At 36.0% G+C, this 12,447-nt stretch overlaps 1 protein-coding gene across 4 annotated transcripts in view; it reads left to right on the top strand.

Annotated features, from left to right (window-relative positions):
- Positions 1–12,447, top strand: part of CCDC88A (coiled-coil domain containing 88A) — a 114,916-nt gene that overhangs the window by 37,682 nt on the left and 64,787 nt on the right. For all 4 annotated transcript variants that reach the window (XM_072409668.1, XM_072409669.1, XM_072409667.1 and 1 more), the window contains exons 3-4: positions 1,462–1,570; positions 9,791–9,860. In XM_072409668.1, the coding sequence (XP_072265769.1) occupies positions 1,462–1,570; positions 9,791–9,860 (179 nt within the window). The remainder of the gene's footprint in view (positions 1–1,461; positions 1,571–9,790; positions 9,861–12,447) is intronic.

The following is a 12,447-nucleotide window of genomic DNA, read 5'->3' on the forward strand; positions in this document are numbered from 1 at the left end:
GGGCTATATTTATAATAACGGGAAACTGTGAAGTCAATATTTTCTTCAAAAGGAACTATACTATACATACACTGTGACAATCTAAACAAGTATACAAAATAAAAGTGTAAACTCAAGAACAAGTATATATCAATTATAGCAGAAGTTTTCTACTTATTTAGATGTGGTTACATAATTTTTCTTTTCATTTTTTTTCTCTTGCTGATCATAACCGTAACACACCTAGTGTCTGAGGGTCACCGCACTCACTATATTGAGGGAAAGCAGCCTTGTCACCCTAGGACCAGAAGTGTGTTAGGACTACAGAATACTTCCCAATCTTCTCAAATGTATAACATTGGATCCTATATAGTCAATAAAGAAGAGCTGGAAGGGCTGATAACGTTGTCTTAGATGTAGGTTTAGTGCACAAGTAGTTAAAAGCTGCAGCACTGAAGGACTGGTAAACTGCAAAATACTGCCCACTCACTCCACGTGTTTTGGACTGCATTGCTAAACACAGGACTGCTGTGGAAACATTATAAAGCTTATTGGTTCTAGTAGGCCCAATACATACTCTACTATAGGTAAAAATGAAAATTCTGCATTAAACACATTACAATGCCCTGCCACACATTACAACACCTAACAGCACACAACAGTGTGTGCTAAGGGCAGAAAGGTAATGTTTTTTGGCTTCTGCACATAAAAGAATTGTGTTAAATGGAAAGAAAAACACGTCAATGCACTCTCCTCCTCCTGGGTCACTGTCTGCCTCTGTCTGTCATTTGCAACCCCTATTTGATGTACAGCGCTGCACAATATGTAAACTGTTTAATAATCATCAATGTCACATGAAAGCCATGAAAGATCCATGGGAGCAAACATTACCAACTTCCTTCCAAGAATGAATGATACCTGGCTGTAATTCTGATTTTCTGATTAAATACTTTAGTGACTCACCTGAAACAAGTACACAAGTAAGCCGGGTCAGAACATATAACCGTGTTCTCCCCGGCTCCTTTTAGCCACCCGGCACTTTTCTGTAACCAACCGGCTGTTTTTGGGTGGTTACCGATGTATTAGGTCACAATACAGGGGCTGTCACCCACCTACAATTTCTTCCCACCCGGCTTAAAAAAATGTCTGGGTTCAACACTGCATAAGCTACATACTTATTCTAGGTAGGTCTTTGCAAACATGGTCAGATGATCACCACTGCAGCCACTAAACTGGCATTTTTTAAAAAGCAATCAAGATTGCAACCATTTTCTCATGGTACATGTAGTTTAACCACTAGCAAAGTAAAGCTTCCAAGTAACAGTTGATGCTTTAGATGTTATAGTTTTGCAGAAAAAGGATATATTTTTATGTGGTAATATGACTCTAGTATTAATGAGATCTTAAGTTTGTTTTTGTTACTTTTTTACATTTTAAAGCTAATTATTGCTTTTTCTCTTTTTTTCTTTTTTCTTTTTACAGAAATCCTAAAGCTGATAATCAGAGAATTTACAAAAAGATCAATAATGATGCTTCCCTGAGGATACAAAACTTGTCGGTTCTAGTGAAACAAATCAAATCATACTATCAGGTAAAATATTTGTTCCTATTAAGATAACAGATAAAACCTTATATTGATGCTCTTTTGCTGTAAATCCCCTTCTTGCTTATTTAAATACATTTTGACAAACTTAAATTTGTTTCTTACGTGTAGGTATTGAGAATAACTATTCCAAAAATCACAGAAACTTCTAAGTGGGAGTTCCAAATGCCAATAGGAAACAAACTGCTGGGAAACATAATGAACCAATTCCTTTAGCAGAACTGAGATTTCTGGAGCTGTTCTACACTGTACAGAACTCTCCCAAGTTTGCTATGGTCACCAGTAAAAGAAATGGTTCCTTTCCTTTAATCTTTTATTATGACCTGCAAAAATAGGACCAGGAAAATGCAAGTTTATATGGGCATTTTGTTTTTCATCTTTAGCAATCTTCTCAGTAAAATGTTGCCCGTTATACACAATATTACCACAAATATACTTAATTTGTATGATATATTATAGATGTATAGAGTTTATATTGTCAGGAACTTTTGTTTCTTTATTCAAATGATATGTGGAATAAAATTGTGATGTACATTTTGTCTAGGTCCAGAGTTAAGAACTTTGCAACAGTAGAGTGCTGATTAATAATTACATTAAAGTTTTAATTTTTGCAAACTTTGCATAAACTGGAGTGGCATGCACCTCCACCCCCTGAGCAATGGTAATTCCTCGTTTTTCAATAACCTGATGAAGCGTCTACTAAATGTAAACTTTAATGGACAGATCATTTAGCTATATAGTGTTGAGTAGATGTTACCTTTACCAGGACAGTTCTGGTGTTGTTTATGAGGCAGTGTAAATCCGTCAAGTTACTGGACAGAGTTATCAGAGGCACTAGTAAAATCCTTGTCCTACCTATAAAAGCTCTTCAGAATTTTAGGCTGTCCTCAAGGTCACTGGTGTAGTGTGAAAAACAACCATCAGCTGTAAATGGTGTGACTCATTGGACTTATCATGTTTCTACCCACAAAGAAGAATTATGAGGAAGGGAAGAGTCATGATTAGGCTGCAGTTGGTGCTTTTTCGAACTTAAAGCACAGTGCTTGTTAGTGACTGCAGAGCTTGTCATCAGGCTCTTCCTGTAATAAAATGCAACTGCTGTATACGTGAAACCTGCCATTTTCCTGTTTTAGAGGCTGTGTGTTGACACAACTACAATGAGTTACACATTTTGCTGTGTAAAGCAATGCAAAAGTTCATAAAGGTGCATACGGAATAATAAGCAAGTCAGACTGCTTTGCTTTGTTTTTAAGCAACAGAACTACCACCATGCAACCTATATACTGTATTTTAAACAAGTGCTTCAATAAAGACATCTAAGATAAATTTGCCTTTTCTGACTTGCAGCGTGAAATATTTTTTTGGGTGTAATAGTCATTGCAACCAATATATTTCTGGTCTGTGTGAGTTGACAGGCCAATGACTTTTGGCTTGTAGCAAATTTGTTGGCAGTTAGCATTCTGTCAATTCTTTTTCAGATTTAAATAGAGATTTTTTTCTGGAGCTGGAATACAGCTATATAGTCTACCTTTGAAAAAGAAACTTATGGTAAGGAGCCGCGCCTCTGCTTTGCCCTTGTGATTTTCAATATTGGTTATGTTTATTATTCTTTGTAAGGGAAAGTCACAGAATATTTGCATAGATCCCAACTTTCCCTCATCTGGGGAGACTGCCACTCTTTTGGGATCAAATTCCTTGTATTTCCTTACTTTTCCATTTTTTGGTGTTAGTAAACTATTGTTAATCTATAGGATACTGCATAAAAATACATAGCTGCATTATTTCTGTCTTCTTAAAATGAATGAACAACTAGCTGGACATAGTATCCTACGAATCAATACTAAAATGAACTCAAATATTTATCTGCTCCTTACTGATGTCTGCATGTCTATTGGAAACAGACCACTTACCCTGTACAGTAATTGGTCTGCGTCAGCATTTTATACACATAACAGATGCAGTGCTGGATCTTATTCTTTAGAAATGTTTTTTTTTTCTGAGCAACATTAGCTGACTAAGGTTTTATCTGTTCAAAGGGCTAAGTTTCCCTATTCTTTAATGAGAAGAAATGAATCCTTTGTACTAGGAAGTATTCACTAAAGGCACTTAAGATTTCTTTCTGGTGCACATATATGTGATTGTTGTCTGTTTAATCCTAAATTTTCCATGAGTCTCCATAGCCTTGGAAAGAGTATTAATGCAGGCCTAGATTTAGGTAACCAACAAACCTACAAATCAGTTGTTGAAGATATAGCAATTCAATTAGACAGTCTGCAGCTGCTCTTGTTCCTAGGTCCTTTTATCTTTAAGTTTGTTGTGCGGCTATAAATTGCACACTATATTATTGAAAGTTTGAGATAACGCTGTATTTAGTTCTAATCCCTGATGGCACATTGTCATTCAATATTCCTAAAAAGTCTCTGAAAGATTTTTAGGGGCAGGAGAACACTTGATTGTCCAGGCACTTAAAAATGAGCACAAGTGCGTTGCTGCCTCCCAACATAAATTACATGTTGAAAGTAATTTTCAACCAATTTCTGAAAAATGTATCTTTTTTTGGACTGAGGGGGAAAAGTTTATAGTCTTTTTTAAAGTTTTTTTTTCTGCGTGTGTGCCTATTAGAGAGATTTCCCCTCTATGTGTGTTATCACAGATGTTTGCCTAGGGCAGCTTTAATGTTTAAGTACAGTTTCCTCAGGCCTCACCGCTGCATCAATTCTGTGTATGGAAATTAGATAATGCAGCAAGGCATCTATTACTTAAACAGAGCTATTTGTGCTTCTGCTGGCTCTGAATTATATAAAAGGCAGTTTTGGAATTAAATAGAATGAAAAAATGAGGACAGCAAAAACACATCCATTACGAAGAAAACAATCTAGAAACAGAAATAAGCATAAAAACATTTGCTCCTAAAAGTAATAGATTTGTTATTGGCAAGAGTCCAGATTTAGAGAGTACCTGAACAGTATATCTAGAACTTGTGCCAACCGGACTTTAGGACATGGTTTTGCATTCCCATTAAAGGGCCTGATTTATTAAAGCTCTCCAAGGCTGGAAAAGTAACACTTTTATTGGTGAACCCGGGCAATCCAGTAAACATTAAATGGATTTCTTCAAGGTAATTTGCTATTTGTTAGCAAATGTTTTTAATCCTGGACCAGATCCATTCCAGGTTTGCTGAAACACTTGAGTTTAGTGATGAAAGTGTATCTTCTCCGTCCTTGGAGAGCTTTGATAAATCAGGACCAAAGTCTCAAACTGATGCCACTGATACAAGTCCTAAGTTTGTAGGTACAGACCCCTACTGTTGGAGAAGAAAGATGTAGATACCCAGTTATGTTTTACAATACAGCCAACAAAACCTATGGGTTTACTTTTCTAAACTGCTACACATTTAAATTTAAACTTTTTTTTTTAATATCTCAGCTGTGAGTAGATGTTGGTTGTAAAAATCATCCAGGGGTGGACAACATCACCCAGAAACCTTGTGCTACAATCCAGATAAAAATGCCATGTCCAGGTATCGTTACACAAAAAGGGGTCCTAGCCAGACCCACATTTAGTATTAACTAGCTCCCAAGTGTCAAATGGGCCTTTTTGTAGCTGCATGGTATGCAAAGCTGGGAATTACAACTCTGGAAGCATCCATAGATTTTAGATATCTTCCTGTTGGAGATGTATCTGAAACCAAGGAATGATTTGACCCACCTATTATTACCCATGGCTATAATTCTAGGTGAATTCTATGGTGAACTGTTGCACAGTGTACATATTTTTATTTAACAACAATGGCTGTCTTTTCAAACTTACAAAACTGCTTCATCTTCTAATGCTGTCACTGGCAGTATAATGTTTATTTTCATAAATTTTCTTTTTAGTAAAATGTGTGTAAGCTACATTTTTGTCTATGCTCTTGGTACCTATCCTGGACCTGGTGCTTATTACAGTTAATCACACACAGTTCACTTATCCATGAAAGAATTTTAAGCCGTTTCAGCAGATTTGTAGCATGTTCTCTTTCATTGTATTTTAGGTCTTTGTCAGGTATTAGGAGGTCAATACTGCAAGTTCCAGTGTCACTGATTGTTCTTTATTGTATAGTTCTTCCAAACCAAAATGTACCCTTTTTTGTTGGGTGTTAATTTGGTTATGAGTACTTTTTTATATTCAAAAATACTTTTTTTCTGGTTTTTATTTAGTATATGGTAAATTCTGTCATAACGTTTTTAGTTAACCCATGATTTTGCACCTCATGCTTAGCTATTTCTTTTCTGAGAAAATTATTGAATTTCCAACAGCAATAAAACTCCTAAAAATACATAACTTGTTCAGCACTAACTGTACAACAAGTTCTCTAAAAGTGGAAGATAGACCATCATGGGTGAACCAAGCTGATTCAGCAAACCAGAATGGATTTCAAATTATTTGCTATTAGGTAGCCAATGATATCAATCTTTGACCAGGCCAGAGAAGACAATAGTGAGAAATAGTGAAAGTACAATAATATTGCAGTTCTGCAATTACTCATGTGCAAACACCCGCAGTAAGAACAGTGATTTATTACAAAAACTATCCCAAAAAATCTATTTCAGGTTTGCTGGATCACCAATGTTCTCTTATGATGGTTTATCTTCCCAGTCTTGAAAAACTTCAATAAATCTAGCCCAATGTCTCTCCACAGATTTGTTCTATCTTCCACTGAGGTTTACAAATATTTCAGAGCATGAAAAAGGAACCTCTGATTTCACCTCCCGCCTTCATCAAGAATAATCACACTAGTGTTACACCTAACCTTAATTTCATATTTTTGGCTCTGGCTGCACCCTTTGTTAGTCTGGGTGCTTAATTCCCAGATTCCTGCGCCATCCTCAACTTCTCTTTTGTCTCAGCGCGGAGGAAGCGCCAGGCGCTGCATCTTGCACCCTCTTCTTCCTTCTTCTGGCTACGTCACACAATCTCGCACTGCGCAGATGCAAGATCAATGATGAAGCCTCCTGTAAAGAGGAAAAAAGAGTGTTGATCTCGCTGCTCATGCATGAGATCGTCATTTCTTTCCCTTCAATGTAGGAAAATGCCTCGATATTGGGTAGATATGTAAAAGAAGCAACCAGGAGCCTCCTGGGATGCGTGACATAGGTATCTCAGGAGGCTCTATCCTCCCATTCCCATTTTTACTTTATATAAAAGGGTTGTCTACAAAAATGTTATTTTAGGTCCACTTTAAGGGTGGCAGCTGGGAAACATTTTATCAGCACACTCACCAGCAGAGTATTTTTTGTGCATTAGCCAGCTCAGTCTCCATTAAGCTTACATAGGCTGCAGTTTGTGGTTAAATGCTAGTATTACTATTCTTCTGCCAACTATGTGTCTCTTGCTCCACTTATCCCAAAGCCAAGTGTGCGATATTGTATGATTGTTGAGAGGAAGAGGCGGTTCAGATGGTAACATCAATCACAACACTGTCATCTGCCTCTTCCTAAGTGAACATGCATGGCTCTATTAACGGTCCAAACCTCCAAACCTGTCTTTCCACACTGGATGCACAGAATACTACTATTGTTCCCTCAGCTTGAATAAATCCATATGTGTTCTGGAAACATCTGGTTTGCTAAGATATAAGCTTTTTTGTGGTGTGCCATTAATTCTGCTTTTAACAATTGAAGTTTGACACTCCTTGGAAGTTGCTGTAAAATCCAAACACTGCTGAAAGCCAGAAATATGGAGCTGGCAGGGCTGGGTAGAAAGTCATTTAAGGAAGTTTTTCTAACTACTTTTATTTTGTCACTTCTATCATTTGCTTGAATGTGATCCTTTGTGTTTGTTATTAAAGCATATTTAAACCCAAAAGAAAAAAAATTGAGCTTAGGAGTTCATAAATGTGATGACTGCATTTGTTTGCTTTTTCTTTTTAAACACATTTCTTTATATTATTATTATTATTTTTAAAGAGCATCATTGTTACCTTTAGGACAGGACCTCTTATCGGATACGGGCAGCGCAGTGGTTCAGTGGTTAAGGCTAGGTCCCAGGTTCGAATCTCGGCCCAGACACATTCCAAAAATATGCTGTTAAGTTAATTGGCTTCCCCCCAAAATTCTCCTTAGACTGTATAAAGACATATGACTATGGTAAGGACATTAGATTCTGGGCCCCTGTGGAACAGCTAGTGACATGACAATAGACTTTGTACTGCGCTGCGTAATATGTCGGCACTATATAAACACTGTGTAAAAATAAATATACAAGGACACAGTAATTTTTTTTGTACTTGTATCTCTCTGTAATATGTTGGAACATATTAAAGACTGTTTATTATTATTAATATTATTAATAATATTAATAATAATATATGGTATACTTTAAACTTTTTTTATATGTTATGCTGGGCAGTAATTATTAACCTATTGATCCATGCCAAGACATTTAGGTACCAATTTTCCTATTATTAAAGAAAAAATTTAGATTGTTTCTTGGTTGCTCATTTACTTTATAAAATCAATATAATGCACAGTGCTGTATGGAGCAGACAGAAATATGGGTAAGGTGGAAAGGCCCTGCTATCTACTTATCCATCATGCTGACAGTCACAATCAATGGTTTAATGCAGCTGTGTACACAATGATTTCATACATACAACATTCCTTGTATGGTTCCTATATTAATACAATTTAAATAGAACCTATCAGGATAGAAATATGGTATGGATGGCGGGATATGCCTTTGCCCGCTTGGTTTTTGCTCTGGTAATCTACAAGGGCATTATTATCCTTACTTTATTACCTAATGAGTCATAACTATATGCAAAAATGCAGCCAGTGATTTTGTCTCCAGATGTTCATGTTTGATCCAAGAAAGTGGGTTCGTAGCATAGAAGGAGGGGGAATGACTTCCTTAGTTGTCAGTGAATCCAACACCCCCCTCTCAAAAAAAAAAATACTATGATTATGTATTTAACTTAAAAGCTGAATCACAATTCTCAGTATGGATTAAAGATGGCCTTTCCATGCAGAAAGCTAAGCTGGGAAACCAAAAGATGATCATTGCCACCAACTGTAGTTTTAGCCATGTACTCCAATTAAGGGTATTTCATGAATGGTGAAAGAGGAAATTTCTCAGTGAAGACTGAGCCCTTCATGATTACATCCACGGTTTTACATCCACCATGTTACCGTTTACAACTGATATATCAAATGTGATATATAATATTATTAATAGTATTATTATTATTATTAATAATATTAATAATAAAAAACAAATAGGGGTTGCAAATGACAGACAGACACAGTGACACAGGAGGAGAAGACGACCCTGCCCCGAACAGTTTATAATCTAAGAGGTGGGGAAGCAGTGTATGTGTATATATGTATATACTTAAGTGCCATTAATGAGTTTTTTTGTAGATAGGGAAGAACTAAACTCATGGTCAAGTTTTATTGCTGTCTGTGTCCTCCCTTTCAGGGGATTTAGCACTTTGTCCTTCCGTTTGGTTTCACTGGAATAGAAAGTGCAAGGAAATCCAAAAATGTTAGCGTTGTGATCACAGTAATGCATAAAAGAAAATCCTTAAACTGTAATGTGTGCTCCTGCGACTAACTTTATAATACTGAAATTCTGTTCAGTTTGAAGAGATTTCCCTTCACTTGGATTTCAATTTGGAAACTTCCCCAGCTGTATACAGATCCAGAGAAAAAAGAATGAATACCAGATTTAACCTTTCTCTACTTTTTATAAAATGTTAAAAATTGTTTTACATATACTTTAAGGGCTCGCTATTGACTGCATATTTTGTCTTCCAATTACATGCATTTTGTATGATGATACATTAAAAACTAGTTGTGTGTTCTGACAAAATGAATGAAAAGTTGCAGGGTGCAATTAGCTATACCACAGATGAAGGCTGTTTCCTGATTGTAACAGATCAGACTTTCCCTTGCTCTTTCTGTACAGTTCGGTTTGTTTCCACACCGTAGCAAACCAGAACAATGCAAATGGATCCTAAACTCATGCCAAGACTGGGGACCTGTTATTCCTCAGAGGAGAATTTCTGAATTGGCCATAAAGCTGTTTTGGTTATTTTGGCACTAAAGCATATACTTTATTGGGTTGATTATATTTATTAGTAAGACATACATTTGTTGAGTATTATCATTACTTCTTAAAACTACTTGCTAAGCATTGTCTATTATATTTTTCTTTATTTCTTTACAGGAATCTTTACAGCAGCTGGTAATGATGTCTCTTCCAAATGTTTTAACTCTTGGCAAAAATCCATTTTCTGGTGCGTATATTTACAGTATATATTGTTTAAAATCTAGGAGGGTAAATTTAATAGGTTTTTTGGTAGGGTGAAAGGGTAGACAGGCTTTTGTAGGCAAGTTCAAGGGTTAGTATTAATATTTTATTAGTGTGTAATATACTTTTATATTTTACGTAAATCAACTAAATAAGTACATAGAAGGGCGAGGCGCTGGCAGTCGGCCGCAAAAGGGGGTATTTATTATACACTTCTTGTTGTAATGTTGTAAATAATTGTACTTTATAATGTATCTTTTCTTATTCCACTCCCAATCCCCTCTTTTCTGTGCTTACATTCATTCAACATGGTTTTGCTGCTAGGTACATCTATTGGAAAATAGTAAGACAGAACATTTGTGGGCAAAAACTTCTTGTCCTTATTACAAAGTATAACACAATAAAGCTTTAATACCTGTAAAAGATGTGTGTGTGCGTATATGAATATAAATATATATTCTATATAAAAACTATAAATAGTATTTAAAACTGTAAGGCTGGTGTCACACGGTTTGGTACAATAACAGCAGTTTGTAGCTATTAATCTATTCTCCATCCATTAGCATTTTGTAAGTATGCCCATAGAGGTGAATGAAGAGAGATGTACCATTTGTGAGCCTGTTACCAGTACAAAACAATACTAAAACTCGATTGCCAAGCAACTGGGTTACAAATCACTAAATATTTCACAAGTTACCAACTACATTAAAATATGATAGAACATTTTTGTAACAATTAAATTCCTTAAAAAGGGGCAAGACATCCCTGCAAATTATTTGCTTGCATGTCTCTTATATTAAACGATAATCTTAAATTTTGGTAACCATAATTTTATTGCTTGTGCTATACTGTGCAGAGAACTGCCAGACCCCATAAAAAAATCGAGTACTTTGGAGAATTGGTGTAAGTAAGCATATTTTTTGGCTCCAGTTGGGGAATGGAAGAGGGTGACAAGAAAAGGCGACACCTCCTTATAATGTTTAATATCTAGCTGAAGCTTAGTATACAGATTTGCTTTAGGTATGCAGAATAAATGAAGAAAAGTATTTATATATTCCCAGGATACACTTCTGATGAGTGTAAATCTGGTCACAATCATTGCTGACACAGAAAATTAATTAAAGACCTGTGAGAAACATGAAGGCTGGTATTGCCAACTGATTGTGTCATACTTAAGAGCTTAATAACTTAATTTGTCATTATCATAGGATGCCACCCTTCCTGCATGACAATTTGTATAGCTTTTGCCCCACTAGTGTAGTTTCGGCACCATTAGTAAAGTGACTGTAAAGTGTAGCTATTAGGACATGTATACTGTCACATAATGTCAGCTGGGTTTTAAAACCTTTGCTGCCAACTTTTGAATTGTTTCTGGATGTATCAGTAGTACTTATTTAATCTTCAGGAGATGATTTACCATCAGATGAAGAAGTTTAAGTGCCATGTCATGAGGCTGGTTCTAATACCAGTTGCAAAATCCTGTGTGTAATGTAGCCCTAACTTTACAATATGATATGTCAAGGAAAGATAGGCATAATATAAACATCACCACAATTGGACCTGGAAGTAGCTACCCCAAACCGGAATTATTTACCCCAAATTATTAAACCTATTCCACCCTTTGTCATGGGATGTTGGCATGTATCAGAGATCATTTCCTGCATAGTTATAAAGAAATAATGTTTTATGTTGTATTGCTGAATTTAGCCAAGGATCAGTGGATTACAAGTAATATATTCAGTGGAATTCTTGACCAATCTATTTTTCCCACTTTGTCATAAAGTTCCTAGCTTTATAATGTCGATGCCCCTCCACAAAAAGCTAGGTCTGAACAGATCTGGTTTGTTCAGATGGAGCTGTGGGAACCTAGCAGGCCTGGACAGAGCCATGGCCTTAACCCATCAGAACTGGACTTGTGTTCGAAGCAACATGTATTTTAAATTCTTGGAGCACTTTATGCTCGTTACAATGTGCGTGACTTTTATGCACCTCACAATGTTTTTGTATTTTGAAGATGTACTAAATTAATCTTCCCCAGACATGGACTAGTAAAGGAAGTGCTACTCCTTGGCTTAGTGACCACTGTTGTTGGGACAAAACTAGAAGTTTCCTTTCTCTTCCTTTTGTTTTAACGGTATAGAAATTGTAGAGAAATCTCCAATATAGGTCAGAAAATAGCAATAGCTAAACAAACAGGGGTTAAAATATTTCCCAATTCTAATTAAAATGGAAACGCTTATTCGAGGTATGAGAAAGTGTTTCTACTTGGGCTTGTTGTTGAGAATTTTAGACAATCCAATTTACTACAAAAAAATAATACATCAAATACATGACTGGAACAGGCAGGGTGAAATGTCCTGCATGATACCATGACTAGTGTGAATCCAATATACCAAACCCATCTGAGGTGATACTTTTAGGAGGACCAATACTGGCCACATTGAGGCTGTAAATGTCAGATGTCAGAATTGCTACCAAGATTATTTAATTTATAACTTAATATTATATTATTTATTTAATATAACTTAATTCAACAATATAAAGGTAATTAAACCTTCTGCATCTGATCTCCC

Source organism: Pyxicephalus adspersus, chromosome 4 (genome assembly GCF_032062135.1).
Source record: "Pyxicephalus adspersus chromosome 4, UCB_Pads_2.0, whole genome shotgun sequence".
Taxonomy (NCBI): domain Eukaryota; kingdom Metazoa; phylum Chordata; class Amphibia; order Anura; family Pyxicephalidae; genus Pyxicephalus; species Pyxicephalus adspersus.